Source organism: Lytechinus variegatus, chromosome 8, assembly GCF_018143015.1.
Source record: "Lytechinus variegatus isolate NC3 chromosome 8, Lvar_3.0, whole genome shotgun sequence".
NCBI classification, from domain to species: Eukaryota; Metazoa; Echinodermata; class Echinoidea; order Temnopleuroida; family Toxopneustidae; genus Lytechinus; species Lytechinus variegatus.
In genome coordinates this window covers 19,704,080-19,731,787 of record NC_054747.1, presented here as the reverse complement: position 1 = coordinate 19,731,787, position 27,708 = coordinate 19,704,080, and the positions used below count along the sequence as shown (strand labels likewise).

Genomic DNA, 27,708 nt, shown 5'->3' with positions numbered 1-27,708 from the left:
ACTTTGCCGCAGATACTTTCGCGGCAAATGACAATTTCTGCGGCAATATTTGACGCAGCTATTTGAGCTGCGTCAAAAATATTGCCGCAGATACTTTCTGCGGCAAATGACATTTTTTCTGCGGCAATATTTGACGCAGTTCAAATAGCTGCGTCAAATATTGCGGCAGAAACAGCTATTTCATCAAAATACCAAAAATGACTGGATTACTGGCAATTATCCCAGGGGGTGTTTCATCAAACAATTAGTCAGAGGTTTTCTCCGACTAAATTCTATTTCATGAAAATTTGTCACAGAAATCAGCGACAAATTTGTGGAAACCACCAACTAATTCTAAAAATGTTTTCAGTGGTCTTCTATTTTCCGACTAATCTATTTTTGAGGGCCTAAGCAGCCTTATTGGTCAATTTTTTGATGATTTTTATTTGATAAATTGGTTTTTGTCATTTTAAATAGAAAATTAAAAGATATTGCAGGTATTTTTACTCATTGACAGAAAGTAGATATTTATTGAAACATCATTTATCCTGTTTAAATTTAAATTTATTTCAATAAATAGATACATAGGGAACATGCATTGTGTTCCTGCAAATTTACACTTAAAAAAAAACTTTTTCTTTATCCTGTAAAATAATGAATAAATGATGTCTCATTTTGTAAATGAATAATGTCTGAAAACTGTTTCCTCATTGGCATTTGTGCAGGAGTTTCAATTAGATTCATTTCTTAAGTGCTGCTGCTGCTGCTGTTGATTTTTGCTGATGATGCTCTGAGTGGTTTTTGCATCTCCTGCAGATGTTGTTGGTCGATGCAGTCGTTACATCTCCTGTGTGGTTGCTGCTGTTCTTGCTCCTGCTGCTGTTCATGTGATTGAAGTACCAGTACCTGAAATAGAAATTACTTTATATTCCATATAAGCAAGAAGCCAAAGTTATTCCTAATTTCACTTTCATTGTTAACCTTTAATTGACGGGGGTGGGGTGAGGCACCTGTTGATATTTTGCAAGATTTCTCCAAATGGACAAGATCCTCAGGCACCCCTGGGGTGATCTACCAGAATAGCCTCACCTATTTTTATTAACAGGATTTTGTACATTCAGTTGATTTTGCATCAACTCAATTCATCAAATGATTAAGGGTCTATCTGTAAAAAAAAAAAATCTGTGAGCTTCTTTGGGTAATCTCCCTAAGTCCTTTTACTCCTTAACTGACAAATCAATAATTAAAAATATGATGAAGTGAATAACTACCATCTATGTCTTTGCAGTAATTTGACATTTTGCATCTTAGATGGTAGCCTTTAAACACGATGTCCAGCATAATTTGCAGGAAAGTGTGATAAAATTATTTCTTGCTTTTGTTTAAGAGTTGTGTTATGAAGAGCAGATAATTAATATATATGCCAATGTTTGACATTTGAAATATTCAACTATTGTACGAAAAGAAAACATTTAAATAACTTATATTTCCTTTGTATCATCTGTCCATCGTGAACAAAATTGAAAACAGAATGGTCTATCGTTTCCTTTGAAGGTAATACACCTCATAGTTGAATGAACTCTTATACGTTTTGCAACAACAAATTAACTCATCAAATTCAATTATTTCAGACATTGCTTTTTAAAGGGATGGTTCGAGCTGAAAATATTTATATCTAAAAAAATATCGTAAAATTCCTAGAGCAAAATGCTGAAAACTTCATCAAAATCGGATAACAAATAAACGAACTTATTAAGTTTTAAACTTAAGCAATATTTGTAAAAAAAAAAAAAAAAAACCAGTTATATGCACATCGTCATGAAAATACATTAGGTGGGCTGATGATGTCACATCCTCACTTTCTTCTTTCTTATGTTCGTGGGTTCGAGTCCACCCCGGGCGGATGACTGAAGCAAGTGCGTTGTGTGTAAACGTCTCTCCTCTGTTTCATAGATACAGTCTATGTTGCAGTGGAAAACACTCCGTCCCTCGGATAGGACGTTAAATGGAGGCCCCGTGTAAAGGAAAATCACCTTTGCACGTTAAGAACCTACTGCACTATTCGAATAAGAGTAGGGAAAAACCTTAATGTAGTGGTCCATCTGCATTCCCTCAACCAGTTATCTGGAGGAGAGACCTGCGAGTCACAGTTCTGTGTGCGCGCCCTTGTAGGCGACCTAGATTGGCTGGCTCCTCCAATGCGCCTTTGAATGTCTTTGATAGATATATGGAGCTATACAAATGATGTGCATCATGTTATTACAGGAAATCATAGATAAATCATTTTTTTCATACATGTGTAATTGATGTCTCCATTATGATGAAATAAGTTGCGGCAATAAATAACTAATGCACTTAATCAGCTGTTAATCCAATTGATTTAGTTCTTGGTAAATTTTTTTTTGAATAAACCTAATTTCGTATAATAAATTACAAAAGAACAAGTGAAGATATGACATCATCAGCCCATCTAATGAATATTTATAAGGACATGCCTACAAGTGTTTCACCGGAATAATACAAATCTTTAAAATTCAATAACTTTGTTATTTGTTATCCGATTTTGATCAAATTTTCAGCATTTTGCTCTGTGAGTTTTATTATATTAAGTAAGATAAAAATATTTCCAACCTGGACCATCCCTTTGATTATTTTTCCTATATGCAGCAGTATAATCTACTGTTTATGCATGACTAAATTATTCATAAATTATGTGCTTAAACATAACAATTTTGTTTGTGCTTCGATAACTTTTATTTCGATGATTTTTTTTTATAATTCAAACCAGATAAGAACACATTTGAGAGCGAAATTACACTTAGTGTCATTGCTTGCTTCATTTGATCATAATATTTGCAATACTGTCTTCGGACAATAATACTGAGACTATAAAACTCATCGTGCATTCTTCGTCGCTACGCTCGCTTGACCGTCGTTTCATTGAGGATGAATTCCGGACGTTTGCGACATGTCACATTCCAATTAAGTAGTGATGATCCAGCCTGAATTATTTGTAAATAACTCTTGGGAGTAAAACAGCTAGATTACACCAAGAACCAAGCATAATTCCCGCCAAAAATATAAATTTTTCGTGAATATTGACCTAGCCTCCTCGCCGTTTAAAAATGTTTGAAGAATGTCTCTATACAACTTTGCTCTGAAGACTCGTAATGTGTACTCGAATTACTTTTGGTACTTAACCCCCCCCCCCCCCCCTCCCCGAAGAGAGAGAGAGAGAGGGAAAGAAAAAATAATAATTCGACGAATATATTTTTATTATTTGCTTTAATATAGTTTTAAATTCACACGGCGGGCGTGCTAAAATTACCTCATACCGCTCTTTCACACGATTGAAAAAAAAATCCTTATTTGATTAGTGAATTCAGTGAAAAATAATTCTAATGACGATTTTTTAGTACTTGTAAAACAAAACTGGAATCACGAACACTAATCACGAATTCTCCGGGGATGAATTCCAGTTACGTTTCATTCCAATTACGGTACGAGTTTTCCGTGAGAAAGGTCCGATTATTCTGAAGACGAATTGTAATCATCATTACAAAGGTAATTCAAGGTGGTGATTGAGATACAATACAAATCTGTAAGAAACGTCCAATGCGCCGGCTCCCTAGATAGGCTATATCACATATTCATCACAAAATTGCTGGGAAAGTTACGCTTTTGTTTTCGTTCATCAATTATGCATTTTATTCTACATCCATGCTTATCGCTTATTATTACTATTCGTACGACAATCAATGACTAAAGTTTGTAGAAATTCACTACAGATTAATCATCATTGTTTAATACACTTCTAATGTAGAGTAATAGTCAACCCTCAATACAGATTTTGAACAAAACTTCGTTTCTTACTGTGAACTGTTGAGCTGTTACCATACGTCCAATACGGTCTTTCAAATGCTTAATATCACAACAAAACAGAGGGGAATTGGGACAAGTGTAAGCAAAAGAAAGAAAGAAAGAAGTAACATACTCATCTGTGTAGAGTGAAGAGGAAGTTACCTACGAAAGGAATGAAAGCCACGAAACAAGAGAAACGAAAGAAATATTGCGTAAGGACCGAAATTCAAAGATAATCGAGTGTCATGCAAAGGATCTGCTGCGTAAAAATTTCAAGTAAACAGAGGTTGAATACACGATAGGGGGAATTTTTCTTTTTATGCACCCTGAGATAAAATGATTTATAAGGGGTTCTATGCTCGTATTTGGAAACATTAAATGTTCCCTAAAAGCATGTATTTTACTATTAACAGCAACTCTACGGGGAGGGGGGATAGAAAACCACTTAATATTCTTTGGCACGTAAAGATAATTTTAGGAACCCCTTTTTCTCGAATGTTCCAAATATGGCATAAAAAGTTCATATTCGCACCTTTTTTCTAGGAGTGAAAAAAAGTCTGTAATTGCAAGAACCTCGAGTGATCCGTTTCCTTGCGTTTCATACGTCACGTAGTGGGAATAGACCCATTCGTAGAAATTAGTTGCGTCCACATCATCGCTGAAAATCATCTTATTACCTTTTGAATCGTATCGCGATCGGACTTTTTCTGGGAGGGCGTAATAGGCAGAGCGGTAGGCTTCATTTTCACACAAATATATGAAAAAAGCCTGATTATTAATAACTTAACAAGAGTTAAATTGGCATTTACTTTATATTTTTCATAAGCTAGGTATCCCTCATATTTGCCATAAAGCAAACATGCATGTTTTTCGGGTATAATATCACCAAATTTATTTGTATGAAAACAAGTGGCAGATACATATAGAAACACATCCGGCGCGTACACCCCCGCCCCCTTTGACAGGCACAAAATAGTGTATATGTCATGCATACGCAAGTGATGACCTTTCTTTGGTAAGATTTTTCCTTTTCAAAATGCCCCCCCCCCCTTGAAAACTCCTTGATCCGTTCCTGGTGATTAAAAAAAACCCTTTGTAATATAACTTTTTTGCCGTTATACAAGGGATCAAATTCCTTTTTTCAATAAATTTGGGGTAATTTGTTAATCAACCTTTCACGTGGAAGACGGTTGAGTGCCGGTCCCTTTATATCATCGAATGAGCTGGGATTTTATTTTCTTTTCGACTGTATTACTGGTTAATTTCTCATTTTGATTTTTATGTTTGGATTACTAGACGTTTTACCCCCTAAAATTAACTCACCATTTACAAAATTTCAATAGTAGCGGTATGAGATTGGAATCGACATACAGATTACTTATTCCTTTATCAAAATTAAAAATACAACCGGGCAACAGTTTCAAGAATTCGTCTCTTCATGGTCGAGCCACCATATCGTAGCGATTTATTTGTTTTCCATAAATCTAGATACAAAACACGGTCCGGAAATGACCAACTGGTTTTGAACTGCCCTAAAACTGAATGGCGTAAGACGATTCTTGTTTCTAGGCGGAAAGCTGTAATGGAACAAGTTGACATCGCACATCCCTCCTGACACTTCTCTTCATACCTTCAAGATAAAGCTTAGGACCACATTATCTCAACACCTCTTACAATTCCCCCTTACTGCATGTCCCCCCCCCCCTATCCTCCATCCCATTTTGTAATTTTTGTAAGTTGTAATTTTGTAGTCGTACCTGACCTTGTAGGATTGATATATGTTTTAATTTATATATGTATTTGTTCGTACAATGTATGTTTGTATTTTTTAAACGTCTCCACTAGACCCCTCAGTAGAACAGCCTGTGGCTGAAGAGGGGCATCCAGCCCACGAGTGGAGAATGAATAAATAAATAAATAAATAAATACATAAATAAATTAATGAATAAATCACATTTCAGAATCTCGTTTTAGCTTAAATACTGACTCTTGATTTTAGAATTTCACATAAACGAAATATATCATGATTTTAATCGCATTGTAATTTCATGTATTAATGCAAACTCTATCAGTTTTTGCTTTTTTATATTTCTAAATCATTTCGTCCCATTTTCATGATGAATTCATCGTTTATACACTAAGTTGAGGGTTACAGCAAAGCAGTGACGTAATTCTGCGCGCAAGTAATATTACAAAAAGAGTTCCATCGTTTCGGACTTACTTCATTGATCGCCCGACAGGTGGCGCTGTCCCCATATCCATCTCCTTTAACAATCCGCATGACGGCCTCTTGATTTTTCATCTTTCCAGCGATCTCGTTGGCCGAGTTCATGAAGGCCGAGATGTCGATAGGGTTAAATGGAAATTCGACATTTGACGTTGTGATTATGTTGACCACTTCCTCGTCGTCTATTAACACAGAAGGCTTGGATTTTTCAAATGGACGTTGGTCGGTATACCCAATGTTGTAGATAGTCACTGATGTTGTAAGGTTCTTGGGGAAGGCAGCAACAAATTCCTGAAAAATTGAAATTTCGAAAGTTGAGACATGCTTTATAAATTACGATATAACTTTTTTCAACAAGTGAACGCATAAAGCATTTTCATTTATCTGAATGAAGGTTAAAGAGCATTGTCGATTAAATTTCTAACGGGCATATAGGTGCACGGACGGAGATGGAACCCTGGACTTTTCATGTATAGGCAGGCACCTTAGACCACTCGGCCACGACACCTCCAAATGTTGATATTAAGATATAATTGAAAATGTGGTACCGTAAGGGCACTAGTATTCAACCCGGCATAATTCAAAGATTTTGACATATTTCCAAAAATATTTAGAAATATGGAAACTATCTTAATTTCATACCTTTGTTATTTCCAGGGTAATCTGTTGTCAGTATTTTCTTTATCAATCTGTCGACTGTATGCGCGTAGGATCGAATTATGCGCCGATGGCCTTTTGCACTGAATTGCACTAGTATTCAACCTAGTGAGGATAGATAGCAAATCTCAAAAGGGTTTATATTGGTAAATTAGATCTAGATCTATGTAAGTCTCTGGCTTTGATTAATTCCCTGTTTGGTCTCATCTCAAATGGTCTAGTCCATAGTCGGATGGGACAAGGGCAGATTGAGAGACAGGACCATCTTTCATCGCTAGGTTGAATACTAGTGCAGACGGGTTGAATACTAGTGCAAAAAACCGTCGCCGTATAATTCGATCGCCCGCGCACACAGTCGACTGGTTGAAGAAAAAAAAAAACGGAAAAAGAATAACCAGCATTTGCTCTTAGAAATAAGACGGGTCTGAAATTCAGGTAAATTGTATGTTTCTGTATATTTGAGGAAACTCTCCAAACGGGTTGAATACTAGTGCCCTTACGGTATTTATATAGCGTACACCCACCTTGATGCTAAAGGTGCTAAAAGCGTTCCTTTATTATCACGATAATACCGGCCATGTTGGCTTACCGATTCAGATGCTCGTAGCTTTTCAGGAATTCGTTTCTGCCGGTATGGTTGGAACTACACCTCATCGACCACCTACTTCTCTAATCATTGTATCTGCGAAAATATTTATCAGTTTTACCTCGTGTTCGTCTCATTTGTGCAGATAATTGAGCGAATCAGAATCACATGCTTCGATCGACGACTCTGATTCTGTTCGCGTATATACCGGCGAACAACGAATCGGAGGGTTTTGCATTTGCTCATTTGCACCACTTATCTCTCCACTATTAAACTGAAAGGAAATAATAACGCTGATTGGCCTATTCCGAGTTGAAGCACCGGAAGTTGTACATGTACCTCAGCACGCCGAGTTCCTCCCAAAAAGCCAAGATTAAATAGATAGCGTTCACGGCATTCACTGGCATTTTCCACGTGGAGTGCAAATGTTATCTATAGTCATGTTTTTCAATTGAGATTTTCCATTTTATAAGATGTGTTTGTACTTACAAATCATGTAGTAAGATTTTTTTAATTCCTACAAGTAACCAACTGCATGGAGGATGACAAGGCAAATGCGATCACTCATATAGAGTTAAAATTCCTTGCTATGAACTACGACTGAGCAATGAACAATAGTTTTATTCGGCCATATTTTGTCTTTCAACCATTGGAGTGTTGTCAACGCAATTTGCAAATGTCAGTATTGATTGTTATTAAAATAAAATGAAAATGAAAATTGAAATGTCTACTTTCCTCAATTACTGCATTAGAATTTTGAATTTAAGTTTGGGGTCTACCTTCAAACTGATGTTTGAAGCAAAAATGAGACAAGTGTGTGTGAGGGTGTATTTGGGGGTGTGTGTCGAGGTGTGCATGGTTGTGTGTATATATTTGTGAAGGGGGAGAAGGGTTGGAGAGACAGAGTTTACAGCAGCAGGAGTGATATTGTGCAAGAATGGAATGGCAGATTTAATATTAACCATTTGCGGCGGAAGCCCAAAAATTTAGGGGAGGGGGTGGGGTCCACCTGAAATTCATTCTTCTTCTTCTTCATCTTCTTGATAATACTCATCATTGTCCCAATCAGAGAAACCACCCGAGGAAGAATTGGGAGTGCGCACTTTGTTTCTTATTATCGGAGACTGAGATTGATTGGATGTCAGGGGGGGGGGGGTAGAAAATTCCAGTCCTTGATGGTGGAATATATGAGTTCTTCAGGGGAATGCAAAACAAAAGAAATAATTTGACAAGAAAAAAAGGTTATCAACCGGAATTGAAGGGGGACAGCAGCATTTTAGGGGGGTCCACCTGAATTGAGGGGGGGGGGGGGAACGCAGGAATCAAAATTGACAAGCAAACAAAAAAGGTTATCGACATAAGTTTTAGGGGGGGGGTCGTCCGCCACCCAAAATATAGGGGGGACAGAACCCCCCCCCTTCCGCCTTCATGCTATGAACAAACTCGGGAGAGGATAATTGAAGAGGGTGGGTGTGACGGAGGGAGAGACACTCTTAAAGGGCGAGTCCACCTCACGGAAAATATGATTTGAATAGAGAGAAAAACCACACAATAATGCTGAAAATCTTATCAAAATCGGAAGTAAAATATGAAAGTTATGACATTTCAGAGTTACACTTAAGCGATGAAATTTTAAGTGTTATGCTGATTTTGATTTTTCTCTGTTAATTATTCAAATCAACTTTCTTTTGGGTTGGACTTGTTCTTGAAATATCAGGGGGTTTCAATCCCAATGTTATAAGTCTTATGATCTCGGCCATCGATCGCGTGATCGCGACGAACATTGGCACACGCGTTACCCATGGCATTATCTACAAAACTATAACATCAAATTCTGCAAAAAATCTCATGTCTGATTAATTATGCTAATTTATGCGTAAAATCATAAGTTTGCTCTGATTAATAAAATAATGCCCCTGAAATGCTAATTTTTGTTTCACATACTCTAGATAGGCATCTGATAAAATTGATTTAAAAAAAATTCAAAATCACATTTATTTTCTTATGTATTCTATTGTTTTCTAAATTTCTTATGTATTTCTTTGTTCTTCGACTTTTTTTATTGTTTTTTTCACTGGAAATTGTCGGGTACTTTATTATGACCATAAACAAGATAAAATTAATTGATTTTAAGCAGTAAAAGGAAAAATGATACATTTATGAACTTTGGCTAAGAACACTATTTGCATAGGATTTGTACACAAATTCACGTATTTGAGTACTTATGGGTCTGCATGCACTTACGAAATGTTGCGTAATTTCGGAACCGCGTACCCGGGGGTCACAATTGTGGTCTCAAAAGTGGCGCGAGACTTGAAAGTAAAAAGTCAGCGGGCGACGCGGTCAAAAAAAAATTTGCGCGGCAGATTTATCGCGAAAAATGTCGAGGGGGGGGGCTGAATCAGCCCCCCCCAGTCTTTTTAGGGTTAAAGGGGTGGTCCAGGCTGAAAATATTCATAACTTAATACACAGAGTAGAACGCACTGAGCAAAACGCTGAAAATTTCATCAAAGTCGGATAACAAATAATAAAGCCATTGAAGTTTAAACTTTAGCAATATTTTGTGAAAACAGTCGTCATGAATATTCATTAGGCAAGCTGATGATGTCACATCTCCACTTTCCGTTTTTTATGTTATTACGTAAAACCATATTTTTTCATTATTTCATATTTGTGTGAATAAAATGTCTCCTCTATGATAAAATAAGTTGCAGCAATAAATATCTAAAGCACTAAATCAGTTGTCAACAAATTTTTTCTAGTTCTTGGAGGAAAGCAAATTAATAAGCCAAATTTCATATAACATACAAAGGAATAAATGGAGACGTGACATCATTAGCCCACCTAATGAATATTCATGACGACTGTTTTTCCAAAATATTACTGAACTTTAAAATTCAATAACTTTGCTATTTATTGTTTGATTTTGACGAAATTTTCCGCACTTTGCTCAGTGAACTCTACTCTATTCATTAAGCTATAAATACTTTCAGTCTGGACCACCCCTTTAAATATATAAATATTTTGTAAGAAAAGCAATGAGAGCTTCAGGATGCAGACAGCTAGCGCATCGCTCCAATGCACATGCATTCCTTTTGGGGAAATGTTAAGCCGGACAATAGAACTCGCGGGCTTCAAACAAAGCATATCCTGTTATTGGAGAGATCAGTGATTTGCACTCACAAAGCTCCATAATTTATTCACATTAACTAGACCCTACTCACATCCCCCTCCACATACACACACACACACACGCCGTCACACATGCACGGTAGGTCAGATATTTACCTGTGCATCTGTGATCCACGGTGAAGCTTCCCCGTTCCATTCGATATCCTTGAATGTAGAAAGTGGCGCCATCTTCAATTTTGTTTCAAAATGGCGAGCTTGTAAGTTCTGAAACGTTGTGCCCTTGTTCAAATCCATGTTATACGACATGAAATCACTTATTACCTATTAGATGTTAAGCAGTACAAGATGATAACAATAGTAATAATATTGATAGTAATGGTGGTTATTAACTGTGCTTGAATCCTGCTGAACAAAAGTCCTTATAAAAGTGCATAATTCCACTGGTTCTACCACATGGTAGTTTCCCTGCACCGCGTTTCAAGGAATGAAGTTTCCATTTACCTCACCTGGGATGATCACAGCGGAATATGGTTAAATGTCTTGCCGGATATTAAAAATAGACACCCAGTGCAGGATTTGAACCCATTGCCCACTGATTATTAAACAAACGGGAGCCAGAACCACTTCACAATCAGGTGCCGCGGAACATTACAAAAAGTGTACACGCATCGGCGGACAAATACTTAATGAGGCATGATGTCACATTTTCATTAACATACAGCCAATAAAAACCCGTTACTGACCGTGCCATGATAAATATTCATGAACCTATCACGCGTTGACCTCATTTGTTCACAGGTATTAGCAAATCAGAGAGCATAGCGCCTGGGTCGGTTCATTATTATGCATAATAGCTAGCCGCGGAGCTAGCTCGGAGCGGCTAGCGGGAGAGCGACATCAAAATACCAGCGCAGCGCAGCGGGAAGCCTATAGGCACGCCACACCGGCGCAGCCCGACCGTATACCGGTCGCATAGCCTAGTATGCAATTCATGAATGCATAGACGTGTGTTTGATCTTCACTTGATCGATCGACTGATTGACTTTTACGTACTTTTGTAACTATTAGTATTTGAACGTCGGCGACCAAGCAGACGATGCGTGGGAGTAATCTCATCTGCATGAACAGAGTAAGCCACACTTAACATTTCGAAATTACCGCGAATAATACTGGTACATAAATCTGTCGTATACCCAGTTGTTGTGTATCCGGACGGGTTGTGTGTCCGGACGATCAATTTTAGAAAGTCAATTGGAAAAATTTACAAGCTAAGTTTCAGCAATTTTTAGTACAAAATGTTAGGAAATATTACAAAGAACAAAATACAAAATGACTACAAAGATTGAATTAATATTCTTACTGTAATCCAAAGACAAAAAAGAAGGCTTCAAAAATATAAAGTGTCCGGACACCCCACCCCCCATCCTACAGCAATACAATAGCGGTTTTCGCAATTGGGTCAATCCACGTCAAATCAACCAATTTTCAGACAATTTGTCACCCGACCCTCTTCGATTTTCTTTAAACTCGCACCAAATGTTGCCCCAAGTGTCTGACGGAAAAATCTGAAATATTTTGCCCCAAGGTCAAATGGTTGCTAAGATACGGCCTCCCATAGCAACCAATGCGCACTCAAAGAAATTATTTTAAATAAAATTGCCTATTTTTGATTGACTACTGCAGCAAAGTTTGATTGATTACAGTCTTCATTTTAAGTAAATTGGAAGAACTTTTTGGTCTAAACATGCAGAGTATACTGTAGCGCGGACCTGTCAACCGGATTTCGCACACAAGGTCACCGAAAATGGCGTTAAGCATCCGTGTCAATGATTTCAGAAGCATGTTTGGAGGCTCATAAATCCAAAACTAAATTAGCTTAGAACCAAATATTATGCACATTTATGGACTTTCATATACTCAACAGAATTACAAAAAATTGACCCAAGAGTGTGTGTCGTTTTCCTGTAGGGCGCCCTCAAAGTTGGATTTTTTTCAAAAGATGCCAAGTTCAAGGTCACGGATCACCTCCCGTCCCATCGAGGAGGGGGACCAATTTCTGTGTTTTGATAGACATTTACCCATATTTTCAAGTGTTACTTGAGAAATTTTGCTACCGGAATGTTTAGGGGCTGATTTGCGCATTCCAAAATGGTCGTAAACACCCTAAATTTGACGTTAATGACACATACATGCTTTTCAACACTTTTCAAATTGTGATAACTCAAAGATGAAATGCCAAAAGACATTGATATCTTCTGTGATGATAGTCTGTAATTGGTATTAAAAGGATATATCTTCAGAAATAGTTTTTATTGTTGGTAATGACCTTGAAAACACACCTAAAATTCAATAAAAACAGTAAATTGGCTAATTTTCCAGAATCATATGGCATTCAAATGGTGTTTACATTGACTTTCAAATGGGTGTCATTTCAATACAAAGGGTGAGCTTAAGCCAAAACTTGAAAGACATGTTCAACTTTTGTTCTACTTTCAGCAACATAAAATATTTGAACTCAAAACTATATCATTTGACCTTGAAATTATTCCAAATATAGCTAATTATTGCTTCATAAGTAGCATATTCAAATCGTGCGCGTACATTGCACTTTGCAACACATTTCTAAATGGATTTTCTCATAGAGAGAATACCTGATCAGGCTGATATTTGCAGTATTGGTAGTCTGTAATGAGTTCTTGGAGGATCTACAGATTAAGTACCTATTCTCTCATGACAATGACCTTGAAAATACAGCTGAAAATCATGAAAATCAATAAATCATACAATTTTCATTAGTAATCAAGTGTTTTTACCCACTTTTCATTGTGTGTTATTCCATCTTAGATTGTGAGCTCATGCTGATAATTGCAAGTCATGTACCACTTTTGGTCTACTTTAAGCTACATAAAATATTTGAACTAAAAACCTTATCATTCGACCTTGAAATTGTTCCAAATATAGCTATTTGTGCTTCATAAGTAGCATATTCAAATCACACGTGTACTTTGCAACACATTTCAAAATGGATTTTCTCAAAGAGAGAATACCTGATCAGGCTGATATTTGCAGTATTAGCAGTCTGTAATGAGTTCTTGCAGGATCTACAGATCAAGGAACTATTCTTTCATGACAATGACCTTGAAAATACAGCTGAAAATCATGAAAAATCAATAAATCAGATTGAACTCAAAACCATATCATTTGACCTTGAAATCATTCCAAATGTAGCTATTTGTTGCTTCATAAGTAGCATATTCAAATCGTGCATGTATATTGTACTTAGCAAAACATTTCAATACTTGGAAATAATTTCAAGGTCAAATGATATGTTTTTGAGTTCAGTCTGATTTATTGATTTTCATGATTTTCAGCTGTATTTTCAAGGTCATTGTCATGAAAGAATAGTTCCTTGATCTGTAGATACTCCAAGAACTCATTACAGACCACTAATACTGCAAATATCAGCCTGATCAGGTATTCTCTCTTTAGGAAAATCCATTTTGAAATGTGCTGCACAGTACACGTGTGATTTGAATATGCTACTTATGAAGCACAAATAGCTATATTTGGAACAATTTCAAGGTCAAATGATAAGGTTTTGAGTTCAAATATTTTATGTAGCTTAAAGTAGACCAAAAGTGGAACATGATTTGCAATTATCAGCATGAGCTCACAATCTAAGATGGAATAACACACAATGAAAAGTGGGTAAAAACACTTGATTACTAATGAAAATTGTATGATTTATTGATTTTCATGATTTTCAGCTGTATTTTCATGGTCATTGTCATGAAAGAATAGGTACTTAATCTGTAAATCCTCCAAGAACTCATTACCGACTACCAATCCTGCAAATATCAGCCTGATCAGGTATTCTCTTTATGAGAAAATCCATTTTGAAATGTGTTGCAAAGTGCAATGTACACGCGCGATTTGAATATGCTACTTATGAAGCAATAATTAGCTATATTTGGAATAATTTCAAGGTCAAATGGTATAGTTTTGAGTTCAAATATTTTATGTTGCTTAAAGTAGAACAAAAGTTGAACATGTCTTTCAAGTTTTGGCTTAAGCTCACCCTTTGTATTGAAATGACACCCATTTGAAAGTCAATGTAAACACCATTTGAATGCCATATGATTCTGGAAAATTAGCCAATTTACTGTTTTTATTGAATTTTAGGTGTGTTTTCAAGGTCATTACCAACAATAAAAACTATTTCTGAAGATATATCCTTTTAATACCGATTACAGACTATCATCACAGAAGATATCAATGTCTTTTGGCATTTCATCTTTGAGTTATCACAATTTGAAAAGTGTTGAAAAGCATGTATGTGTCATTAACGTCAAATTTAGGGTGTTTACGACCATTTTGGAATGCGCAAATCAGCCCCTAAACATTCCGGTAGCATAATTTCTCAACTAACACTTGAAAATATGGTTAAATGTCTATCAAAACACAGAAATTGGTCCCCCTCCTCGATGGGACGGGAGGTGATCCGTGACCTTGAACTTGGCATCTTTTGAAAAAAATCCAACTTTGAGGGCGCCCTACAGGAAAACGACACACACTCTTGGGTCAATTTTTTGTAATTCTGTTGAGTATATGAAAGTCCATAAATGTGCATAATATTTGGTTCTAAGCTAATTTAGTTTTGGATTTATGAGCCTCCAAACATGCTTCTGAAATCACTGACACGGATGCTTAACGCCATTTTCGGTGACCTTGTGTGCGAAATCCGGTTGACAGGTCCGCGCTACAGTATACTCTGCATGTTTAGACCAAAAAGTTCTTCCAATTTACTTAAAATGAAGACTGTAATCAATCAAACTTTGCTGCAGTAGTCAATCAAAAATAGGCAATTTTATTTAAAATAATTTCTTTGAGTGCGCATTGGTTGCTATGGGAGGCCGTATCTTAGCAACCATTTGACCTTGGGGCAAAATATTTCAGATTTTTCCGTCAGACACTTGGGGCAACATTTGGTGCGAGTTTAAAGAAAATCGAAGAGGGTCGGGTGACAAGCATTGGTTGATTTGACATGGATTGACCCAATTAAGTTTGACCTAACGTTAGGGCTCGGTCCTAGGGCTATAGGCTTTTAAAATGAAAATAAAAAAATTAAGGATACGACGATTTGGTTGTACAGTTTTTTTTTCTTTCTCCGACTCCGATGTATAGTAATCGGTAAGTCGACCGTAGGCCCGGCAGCCACGTATATAAAGAGCTGCCACGCCGGGCCACGGCAGAGACCATTACACCAGAGACCATTTTATACCAGACCAGATACCAGAGTGAGAATGTACCAGAGGTACTGTGAGCTTGAACTTCGTCGTCGGATACCGGTGATGTCTCTCGTCTCTCAACAACCAAGGTAAGCAGGATTACCTTAGATGTTTTCAATCACACAAATCACATCCAGATAGTGATGAATGATCATTCAATGATCACGCACTGACGTATATTACGCCCCAAACAATTCACCAATCAGAATGCGCTATTTTGAACAGACAAGAGGCAGATTTTGTCAATAGACCAGTTCGTAGTTACTTCATGGACAATTTGGTCAAATGACCTTTCATTTCTTCCATCATGATAGGCAAATTTCAAAGCAAGATATTACGTAAGCTTGCCTTACATAGCAAGATGAAGAAATTGAATAGACCTGGGGGTGTTTCACAAAGATTTAAGTATGACTTAGAGTCGCACTTAAATACCGAGTTGCGTACGGTATGAAAGGCTTGACCGCATTGGTCAGATGGCTTATTATAATCACTCGGGTCGAGTTCGCGTTCGAAATCACTCGGGTCGCGTTCGAAAACATTCGGGTTTTGGATTTTTGGATTTTTGGCAATCACCCGAGTGATTTCGAACGCGAACGCGACCCGAGTGATTATAATAAGCCGTTGCACAATGTACTTTGCAAACTGTGAAATACCAGTCGTTCGTGGAAGAATTGTTGTTTTTTGTGGATGTAAATGAAAACGACAATTCAAAAGAATATATGAATAATCAAGACATCAAAGTTGGTGCTTATCTCATTAGATTTTAAAGCGCCATGTCACTTTATCGTACATGACCTTCTGATCATGCGTAGAATCTTTTGATCATGCGCAGAAAGGAACTATGAACTGGCTTTTTTTTAAATATTTATATGGTGTCTTAATATTGCTTAGGTACCTATGGGAAGGTTTTCGCAAATTGCTATATTTTTACATGAATAATCAATAGTATATGATTATTCATTTTAGGGATGTACTTTTGGATTGTACGAAGGGACTAATGGTTATTTTTCGTCTTGAAGTAGGCCCTTCGTACAGGATCTCTCCCTGTCTCCTGCTTGCACCGCGCCGTTCATATAACACGCGGAAATATGTGTGAATAACAGAGAACCGAATCCCAAGCGGAAAAACAGCTATTTTTTCAACTCAAAAGGTACCTATGTAAAATTTTTACAAAAATGTAAATTATCGGCATCTACATCAAGTGTAAGACCTACACCTTCATTTAAACCATGTAGTTTTGGCTCATGAACTGCAGTGCATTAGTCCTACACTTGTCTCTAGCTGCGCTCAGATTAGTGCTTTTTCAAAACGTAATCTGCGTATGGAAGATGTCACTTTGAAAATTGTAATGAACGGGAAGGGAGGCTGCCGCATTTTTTTTTAAAACCGTGTGTACATAAACGTAAAAATAACCATCAAATTATGTTTTTTTTTCATGACCAGCCCCCCCCCCCCCACAACTTTCAAAATCGTTCCGCGGCCCTTGCTATGACGTCTCCATGAAACATAAAGAAATTAAATGCACTATACTATAATTATGGTACTGACTCTCTTTGGTTTTGTTACTGAAGACTTGTGACGAAGCTTAAGGAGAACCGATGTTTTGTTACAATGCCCACAATTAAAAGTTTCTGTTGTGTGGTTCATCCCCCATGGGGCATCAGCAATCTACGACGAGGGTTTTGAAGAAGTCTGGTGCATCGCAGCTCGAACATCGAAATTAGTTAATAGATATAGCATAATGATGGCCCTGCTGAAGCACCCCCAAAATTGTCCTTGGGATGCTGCGTGTGTTATTTCCCATAAGCAGCACCCCTTGGAAATCTAGTAGGTATGATGAATGACAGAAATGTAATGAAAATGATTTTTTTTAGGAACACCCCCCCCCCACCCTTCAGAATTTTCCTACACAGTGCTTAAAATAGCGCTTAAATATTCACCCTTTTTCAGATCGGAATATCAAATATTTTCAGCTCGCGCTTCGCGCTAGCATTACTGATTTTTCAATAAAAATGCATTTAGAATGCCCTATTCACTGTAAGAAATGACGTGCTAATTTATCACTTACAGTGCTTGTATAGTGACTGCACTACGAGTGCTGATTTTCTAGTTCAAATTTAAATTAGAATATGAGCACTCGTCACCTGTTTCACCAAATGACATCAGTAAACTTATGTAAAGAATTATGATTTTGAATCAGTATAATACAGATGAATTAAATAATTTCATCATTTAAATTATAAACATAATCATCACAAAACGGAAGAGAATTTTAATTCTTACAAATTAAAAAAGTTATCAGTTAATGACTGTGCAAGTCTGTAATTCTGCGGGTGCAGTACCTTTTTTATACACAGAGAGAGCATCGAAATTATAATTTGAACCAGTTTATAAATGTACGATTGCGTACTGCACTAAAGCGCGCGCGGCGCGCGCTGAGTGTCATCCAGCCAGGCCAGCTGCCCAGCACTGCACTGGCGCCCAAGCACGCCGCGCCGCTGCGTCACAGCGGAAAAAAGGTTTTGTCCCGGCCGAAACTGCCGGGTGACCGACCAACCATACTCCGTACCAACTACCATCCTGCAGTTTTTACTTCTTCTGGAAACAGTACAGTCCACCGTCTGGTAATTGTCGTACTGGTACTTCGTCTTACAAATCGGGAAAACAGGAGTAGGCCTACAGGACGATGTAATTATAGAATTTAATGGTAAGTACCGGTATGGAAGTTTCAAATTTCCTAAAACCTGTCGAGATGTAGACCAAAAAAGCTTCAGTCTCTGTAATGTATTTTGGTTGTTCCGCTGAACTACGTTGGCTCCAGGATTACAGTAAAATGTCAGAAATTGTTGAATAAATCCCCAGAAACGACGGTTAATCCTGTCTAGTGGAGATGGTGACTGAGATACGTGATGATGGTGGCCAGCGCTCAAAATGAAATTATGCTAGGGAGGACCGCAAAATTATGCTAAAATTATGCCAAATGAAATAACAACATGGAGCAGCAAAAAATACTAAATTACGCTAAAAATTTATGCAAAAATGGGTGAGATAACTTAACAATTTTTTTAAATCAAATGAAATAAATAAATATGTCTATATAAATAAAATAAAAACTATTAAAAAAACAAAAAATTGAAAAATAAAATTTGATTTTTTTTTGAAGATTATAAAATCAAATATAAAAAAATAATAAAAAAAATTGACAATTTATTTACAATAATCAATTTGCTCAGTAGATGCAAAAATGCAATGACTTGCACGGTTCTCATGCACTGGGAGAAGCCTGAAAGAAGGGGCGGGGGGTATGAAAACCTGTATGTATCTTGTCCAGATTGTGAAGACTTAAAAAAACATAAACAAAATATTGGCCTGAGCCCCCCCCCCCCCCACAAACAAAATGCATCCAGCCTTGCATCGCCACTCACACCCTGCCTGTCTTTATTCTAATCTTTAATAAACAAAATAGTCAAGCTTGCTGAAAAGGGGTATAGTTCTATATTCAAAATAAGTTTTTTAGATCCTGCATGGGAATACTTGGTTGACATAGTAACCGAGGGGGAAACTCTCTTGTCGTAAGCATGTAAAATTCATGTTATATCTTTTTTCTGTATGATGCTGCAGGAATTGCTTCAAATCTATAAAAGACGATTAACAACATTATTGAATATTTCTGTCTCAAATTTTGTGACTGCTTAAAATAAAATTTAAAAATGGTATATTTTTTTCTCAACCCATTTGTTCTTTAACTGCGATTATTACATCATGAATCAACATCTGTCATGCGCTATGCACAACTGAATTACAACCAGAGAAAGAACAACACAAAATGACGCATATAGATGTCTGGTATAATTATTGGCATCTGCAGCTTATTTGTGAGGTATTTTCACAAAGACCCTGAGTCAACATAAGTATTTTGATATAATCTATAATGTGTGCATGCACAAAATGAAATACCTCAGACTTCTGACCTTTAAACTCATGACTTAATATCAAATCTATATACAAGCATAACAATGCATCTACCAACATGTATAACAATTACATAGCTACCAAAATTCAGAAGCAGATAACAGTCTTACTTCATGAAAACAGGAGTACACATGTACTTGCCAACTGCATACATTTTACATGGGAATTGACCGACATATAAGCTAGATTCTGCAATTCGCACACTAACGGGAGGAAGTACCTCTTTTTGGTTTTGAATAGAATTGGTTGTAAGGCTATGCAGTTACTTAATAAGGTATAACAAGGCATGTATATTTGTTAGTTGTCAAAGTTTGCAAAGCATATGAAAATAACTACAAAAGTAAAGTTTGAGGTATAACAATTAAGTCATCAAGTTTGAGGTATGGCAAGGCATCTCATAGTAAAATTCAAGTGTAATGTATAAAAAAGACAAGTGGAAAGACAGCAGCAAGTTTCATGTATGTACCCGGTATATCAAGGTATCTGAACACACGAGTTTCAAGTTTAATGTATAAAATAGCATGTGGAAAGTGAATTAACACAGAAGTCAAGTCAAAGGTCCAAGGCATCTGATGACACATGTACCTAAACCATTCAAGTTTAGGTATATCAAGGCATCTGAAAACACCTACAACATTCAAGTTTAAGGTTTAACAAGACATCTGGAAAAAAAAAGTTTAAACAAATTTCGAACATCAATTCTAAAAACAGATAATTAGACTTGCCAGTGGCGTACCGTGGGTCACGGCATGGGGGGGGGGGCACCAGCAAAAATCTCGGGTCACTTAGGCCGGAGCGCGCGAAGCGCGCTCAGTTGTCAGGTATACTGACCTAATAGAGATATTTTAAGGACATGCAGTGCCATCAAACGAATATGTAACTCTCTGATTAAATAATGCGAGCGTGAGCTGAAAATTTTTGATATTGAGGGCTAAAAATTGACATTATAAGCGAATTGTTTTGTAATCATGATACTTAACTGTCTCGTTAAACAAACAATGCGAGCGCGAAGCGCGATCTAAAATTTTTGTATATACTGACCCTAAACAAGGAAATTTTAAGGATTATATGTTAGAATCCATTAAGAGTATAAATATCTCACCATAGTCATCTAATGCTATAGTGCCATCCTTTGCTGATTTAAATTGTTAGAATTACATCTAAACACAGTCATGAAGCACATTTTGTAGTCATGTAATCATGATTATCATACGTATCTTACTAATCAAATACTGCAAGCGCGAAAGTGCGAGCTGAAAATTTAGGAAATATAGACCTGAAGAGGGGCATTCTAAGGGTTGTTTGTAGGAATTCTCTAAGACCCTACGTATTTGACTAACCAAATGATGCGAGCGCGAAGCGCGAGCTGAAATTTTTGTATATATTGACCCCAAACATGGATATTTTAGGACTACGAATCCATTTAGTCAGAGTGTACATATCTCACCATAGTAATCTAATGCAAGTGCCAAGCGCTTGCTGATTTTGTTAGAATTATATCTAAACACATGGAGCACTTTTTGAAGTCATTGTAATCATGATTATCATACGCATCTCACTAATGAAATACTGCGAGGGCGAAGTGCGAGCTAAAATTTTTTGATATTCAGATCAGAAAAATCTACATTTTAAGGACTGATTTTAGGAGTTCATGAAGAGCAGAAATCTCACCAATCCACTAATGCGAACGTTAGCACGGACAGGAAATGTTTTATATTAAGACCTTAAAATAGGGCAATAACTTTCAGTAGTCATAAAAAAGAATATATTACTACTTAAAACAATAATAACTCTAATTGAGAGGAAATGTATTATTTTGTTGTACATTGATTTGAAAACGGGAGGCTTTAGTACAGCAGTTTTATATATCTCGTTAAAAAGTCTATGTGAGCGCCAGGAACAATGAAGACACAATTAAGCAAAAAAGTAAAGTTGTGAAAAAATGCTTCTTATGTTACATAACATAATACTATGATAAACAATTTCTTCTTTCCCCCACTACGTTTCTCTTCCTTTTTCCCTCTTTTTCTCCTTTTCCCCGTTTTTTTTTTGCCAACCGATTGGGGGGGGCACGTGCCCCCACATGTCCCCACATGGTTTCACCAAAAAAAGTCCAAATTATGCTAAAATTATGCTAAATTTTGTCAAATTATGCCAAGCATAATGCCAGATGCTGAAGCGGTCCAAATTATGCCAAAAAGCATAATTATGCCAACTCTGGCAACTATGGTTTAAACTTCCCATGTCTTTGCGTTTCTATGGGTTCCAAATCCATTACTTTTACTTTTTAGTTTTTAGCACGCAATGCCAATAAATGAATAATTAAATGACTGCACTGTGACTGTCTGAAGTCGATTTTTTATAGCCTAGGCCTAATTGAGTCACCATGGTGTGCGATTCCTCGATGTTGAGCCGGGGAGCGCGGAGCTATGCCTATGGCATGTATTGTACACTAGGCCTAGGCCTACTTTGTAGTTTATTGTAGGCTCCCGTAGCCATACAATGTAGCCCAGGCCATGCCACCGCGCACTGAAAAATCAAGCCATACTTAGTGTCGTGGACACCAGAACTGAGATCCAAGCACGCGCGACCCAGGCACTAGCTAGAAATCCACTGCCAAACGCGGTTCATGGTACGAGGTTAGTATACATGTACTAGATCTATCTACTATTATACCTCGCAATACGGTACAGTGTACGTGTGAGTGATGACTACATGATATAGCATCTTTTAACAATCATATTTAGCATGCATCACCTTTCACGATTTTAGGATTGGATGAAGTTTTATCCACAATTTGGGGCTTTTTGGACATTCCGAGCAGTCAATTTCTTTCGCCTATCCGCCATTTTGATATCCTGCTGTATACATGTAGCTTCGCGTTCTGTTCGAACGTAGAGGGCAGGAATGTTACATGTAGTTGCGCTTGTGATGTTTTCGATTCGATCGAATGGAGTCGAGTATAGTCACGTCATGATGTTTGGATTGTCACGATCGATCACCCCACTTCTAGTATGATAAAAGCAAAGTGGGAGTGAGCTAGTATTTCGTTGAGATTTTGGAATAATTTATGTTGCTGTTCTGTGCAGTTTGATGAAAAATAAGTTTTCTGTGATTTTCCGTTTGATAAGCCACTTTCAAAGGGCCGTTTCCTTGAATTCTCTGAAAACGCGAAAAATCAGTCTGTGTCCCTGCATAATAGTTTTTATAGCGGGTATTATCGACAGAGAGAAAGATTATCGATATCGCTAAGTGGCAGAAACAAGCGATTTTCGACAGGACCATCGATAAACAGGTTATTAATAACAGCCTTCGTAGTGCACGTATCCATGTAGCCATGTATAGAAGTATTCATAAGTAGTGTTGAAATAATACAACATGTACACGTACATGTAGCTTCATCCGAAGCTCATTTAAAAATAGCATTATAGGTCCAAATAGCATTTCCAGTTTTACCACTACCTCCTGTATCACCTGCCACTTGTAGTGCACTCTCCATCCCTACCCTCACAATTCCCGGGGGGAGGGCACTGATCTACCAAAAAAGTAGTACATGTAGGTGTGTGCTGCGGGCGAGACAAAAAACGGGGGCCTTGGAGCGGGCTGATTGTAAAAAGGATGGTCCTCGGAACGGGCTTCGGAACTATGAATGTTTGTGAAAACGGGGGTCCTTGGAACGGGTCACCTGAGTGTGAGTGCATATGCATCCCTATGGAACGTGCATGCAGCTAGCCTGGCGGTACGGGCGCCGGGTGCGCTAGCGCAGAGGCGATGGTCGGACAGGACAGCGGTCTGCGGCTGCTTTTCACCAAAAGTGCGGCTCATTGTAGCAGATCAATACGGCCGGAACGGCGTAACAGAAAATATGCGAAGCTTCGGAGCGGATTTCTGTCTTTTTTCTCGATAAGAAGAAAATGCTATGCTTTGGAGCAAATTTCTTTTTCTCACATATCAATTTGTTGTGTACAAAAAACGCTCTTATAAGGCATAGAAATGGGACGTTTGACGCACAGTCACTAATACGCGCCGCTGTCTTCGCATCGTGCAGGCAGTCTACGTGTATAGTGGCGGGCTGCTACATTGCGGTGCAGGGGTGTTCAACTTACATATCGTGAGCGCACTCAGCTGCGTGTTTTCACTTCTCCTTTCTCTCCTTTTCTTGTCATTTTTCCTCGCATTACTTGTTTTCGTAAATTTCCCTCTCACTTTCCTTGTTTTCTCACTCCCTTCAGTTTTGTAACTCTTCTTGATCACTTGCATTCATTGGCACACCCCCGGTCAAAAATGGTACGGTCCTATCCAACATACACTCAAGTCGTCCTGTACGAATACACGCGCTGCGTTGCCTAGCTATGCGTGTGTACTGTGTACTATACTGTGTACACACAATGCCATCGGCTGAACCCGCCAAACTATAGTGACCAATTATTGCAAAAGCTTTTGCAAATGTGAAAAGTGACAGAGGTTTTTTTTATCCAATCAAAATCATTCTTAGGTATTCGCAATCTACAGCATTTTCTGCAAAATGTCTTTTTTTGATAGGGTCTATTGTGACGTATATATTTTTTTACAACAATGTGAAGTCGCACCAAACGTTTCGTTTCTCGCACTTGCCCATTGGCTCATGTACAAATGGATTTCCAAAATCATCAAGAAAGGTTCCAAAAACCTCAAAAGTGACAGAACTTAATTTGACTAAAATTAAATGAAAATCATATCATGTTATAGGTGAGAATCTGCTCAATTCTATTCTGTTTTGATAGATCACCTTGTTGACGCGTTTGGGAGATATCTTAGCAAATCCCTAAAAAAACGGCGTATTTTCTATTATTCTCCATAGGGAAATAATTTAACATGCTACGCACTGCAAAAAAGGAGCGCAAACAAATTGATATGATAAGACAAAAATGCTATGCCTTGGAACGGAAATTTGAGTGTCAAAATGGGGGCCCCCTCCGCGGCACATACCCACTATGCATTATATACTGAGTTCCCCCTCCCCCCCAGGACAATTCCATATCACATTAAACAATTGTCCTCAATATGTAACCCCCCCTCCATCTCCCCTCTCCGGGCGTGCGGTGACGCAAACGCTTCCTAGATCTTTGTGTAGTAACATAGAGGGAAACAAACATAACCTCAGTATACACTTCCCCTTGTAGTGTATGCCTACCCAGGGAGGGGGGAGGCACTCAGTATGTAATGCATGGTGGGTGTGCCGCGGAGAGGACCCCCATTTTTACACTGAAATTTCCGTTCCAATTCATAGCATTTTTATCTCATTGAGAAAAGAAACAAAGAAAGCCGCTCCAAAGCATATCATTTTCTTTTTATGGAGAAAAAGGAGAAAGAAATCTGTTCCGGCTGCATTGATCTGCATTTTTGGTGTAAAGCGGCCCGCAGGGCGCTGTCCGACCAGTGCCAGTGCTTCCTATAACTATATACTGTGTAGTAACGTTCAGGAAAAAAAATGTATGCCGTGGAAGGTTGTTCTCATTGTCGATCATGCCATTGCATTCCAAAGTTATTTTGTATCCTCTATTACTATTAGAATCATGCAGACAGGCATGTGCGAAGACAAGGAGGACTGCAGACTGGGGGGGGAGACTGGCCATACTACGGCTCACGCCCCCCTCATGCCAAGACGAGAAATGAAGAGATGTTACAATTATTACAATTACAATTATCTTGATCCATTCTTTGACTTCATCAAAAGCATCAATGCCAACTTCTAGCACCAGTATCTATAAAGCAAATAGTACCTACATTGTAGCAGTTCATCAACCTTGTGACAGACACACTGAGAGGAGATCATTTGGGTGTGGAAATGATTTACAACGACCAACAAAAACAGCGATCCATTCCAACACAATAATACTAGCCCCGAGAACCTCGCCACTTAAAGTGGAATGGCCCGCAGTTGGCTACCACCTATTTTTACTTTATGCCTAAAATTCAAGTTTTAAATATACTTTGCAAGGGATCAAGGACTTTTTTAAATTTTGAAGGAATCCCAACAAATTCCATACCATATAAAAAAATTTTGAAATAAGACAAAAAATGATGATTAAATCAACTCATATTCTGAAATATTAACAGGGATATTTAAAATTTACAGGGGAAAATATGCAAAAAAAATTTCTGTAAAAGAATATATTGAGGGCCGAATTTAGTTACATTGAAGAGATGGACCCTATTGACTTTTTCTGAAATCTTGAAGGAATCCCAACAAATTTGGTACCATTTTAAAGCTTGTGAAGTAGGAAAAAGAATAGTGCTGAAAGGTCAAGTCCACCTCAGAAAAATGTTGATTTCAATAGAAAGAAAAATCAGACAAGCATAATGCTGAAAATTTCATCAAAATTGGATGTAAAATAAGAAAGTTATGACATTTTAAATTTCGCTTATTTTTTACAAAATAGTGACATGCACAATTTACTCACATGTAAATGAGAGAATCGATGATGTCACTCACTATTTCTTATGTTTTTTATTGTTTGAATTATACAATATTTCAATTTTTACATATTTGACAATGAGGACCAACTTGACTGAATAAAAAATGTTCAACAATGGTAATTCCACATGTCCAGGGAAAAATAAAACTCTTCCACAGAACAATGTGGATAAAATAAGAAATAAATAATGAAATACAAAAGAAATAGTGAGTGATGTCATCAGTTCCCTCATTTACATACCCACTGTTTTGTGAAATTAAGCGAAACTTTAAAATATAACTCTTATTTTACATCCGATTTTTTTTTAAATTTTCAGCGTTATGCTACTACATGTAGTAGTTGGATTTTTCTCTTTTTATTCAAATCAACTTTTTGTTGGGGTGGAATCATCCATTTGAATCAACTCATGTAGATCTAGACCTAAAGCTTTAGTCAGGTTGTGCATTGGTTGTTACTCTGAACTATGTTGACTCCTCTCAAAGGGATTGACAGTGGAATGTCAGAATTTCTTAAAGAAAACCCCAGAAACAATGATTATTCCTGTCTCCTCATGATGTGTAATATTGAAGGAGATAATTACCTGTTTAAAGGAGAGTACAATATGTATGTGCAGATTTTATTCAGCAGCAAAAGTACAACTTACACAAATGCAATGACTGGGACTGTAATCCTTTGTAAAGTGCAATGCGCTGCTACGCGCGGCAAGGTATACTCTTGAATTGTATGCCCTTTTATTCATAAAACTTCAAAGTTGTTCATGGTATAGATTCTTATAGGGTTTTTCCTCCATGACTTTTGTAATATTTATTGATCTCCTGCTTGCTTTACATTGATGCACAGTTGCAGATACAAATTCTGAAAGTGGCATTTTACTTTTCTCTCCATGGAAGCGCCGTGGTGTGGCGGTTCTGACTCTCGCCTTGTAATCAGAGGGTCGTGTGTTTGAATCTCACCATAGCCTAGCGTCCTTTGACAAGGCATCAATCCACACTTTGCCACTCTCACCAGGTGTTAAATGGGTAGGCCTACAGTAGGAAACAACTCATTGTGGTTGGTTTAGCAAGTGTGCGCCTAACAGGCTGCTTGAAATGCTATGAATCCAGTGACTGGGTAATAATAATTGTGAAGCACTTTGAGCAGTCGTAGATTGATAAAGTGCTATATAAATGACAATTATTATTATCCTTACATTCTTCTATATTAAAAGTGTGTCTAAAAAATATACAAATTTGAAAAAATTAGGGTTTTATTTTAGACTAGATCATTGTCGGTCTAATGTTAGTCTCTAGACCCTCATTCTAGATCTAACGTTATATTTCGGTCATTTCAGCCAGTCATTTTGTTAAGACAAGTAAGATTGAAATTGAATCCGGGAAGACCGGACACTGCGTTTCAGAATTTTTTTTAAATTGCTTGATTATGCTCATGGGGAAGGGGGCCCAACAACAGCGTTTAGTAAACCTTCGCAAATTACCAAATTATGCGGATTGTGATTCTGAGACATGAATGAGGCCTGAGGTGCTGGCTGATCATATATCCGTAACATCA

At 37.5% G+C, this 27,708-nt stretch overlaps 1 protein-coding gene and 1 long non-coding RNA gene across 4 annotated transcripts in view; one reads left to right on the top strand and one right to left on the bottom strand.

Annotated features, from left to right (window-relative positions):
- Positions 1 to 81: 81 nt before the first annotated feature.
- LOC121420119 lies at positions 82 to 11,184 on the bottom strand. 2 transcript variants are annotated; one of them, XM_041614654.1, is made up of 4 exons: positions 10,944 to 11,184; positions 10,599 to 10,763; positions 6,062 to 6,358; positions 82 to 885 (listed from the first exon to the last, which is right to left on the bottom strand). In XM_041614654.1, the coding sequence occupies exons 2-4, from the start codon at positions 10,746 to 10,748 to the stop codon at positions 727 to 729; spliced, it is 606 nt and encodes a 201-aa protein (XP_041470588.1). In that variant the 5' UTR covers positions 10,749 to 10,763; positions 10,944 to 11,184; the 3' UTR covers positions 82 to 726. The 2 variants fall into 2 exon arrangements, with proteins under 2 accessions (XP_041470588.1, XP_041470587.1); XM_041614653.1 differs by having other exon boundaries at positions 10,599 to 11,184.
- Positions 11,185 to 18,166: 6,982 nt separating this feature from the next.
- Positions 18,167 to 27,708, top strand: part of LOC121420118 — a 28,955-nt gene continuing 19,413 nt past the window's right edge. The window contains exon 1 of one of the 2 annotated variants that reach the window (XR_005970704.1): positions 18,167 to 18,437. This is a non-coding gene — a long non-coding RNA (uncharacterized LOC121420118). Of the gene's footprint in view, positions 18,438 to 22,258; positions 22,342 to 27,708 lie in introns of those variants that run through there. The other variant, XR_005970705.1, reaches the window with a different exon arrangement.

What these genes read in the sequence shown, in the direction of transcription:
- LOC121420119 (XM_041614653.1), bottom strand. Translation starts at nt 10,748, where the DNA reads ATGTCGTATAACATGGATTTGAACAAGGGCACAACGTTTCAGAACTTA. An exon ending in CGTGGATCACAGATGCACAG is followed by an intron (nt 6,359 to 10,598) that starts GTAAATATCTGA and finishes TCAATTTTTCAG; the next exon opens with GAATTTGTTGCTGCCTTCCC. An exon ending in CCTGTCGGGCGATCAATGAA is followed by an intron (nt 886 to 6,061) that starts GTAAGTCCGAAA and finishes TTTCTATTTCAG; the next exon opens with GTACTGGTACTTCAATCACA.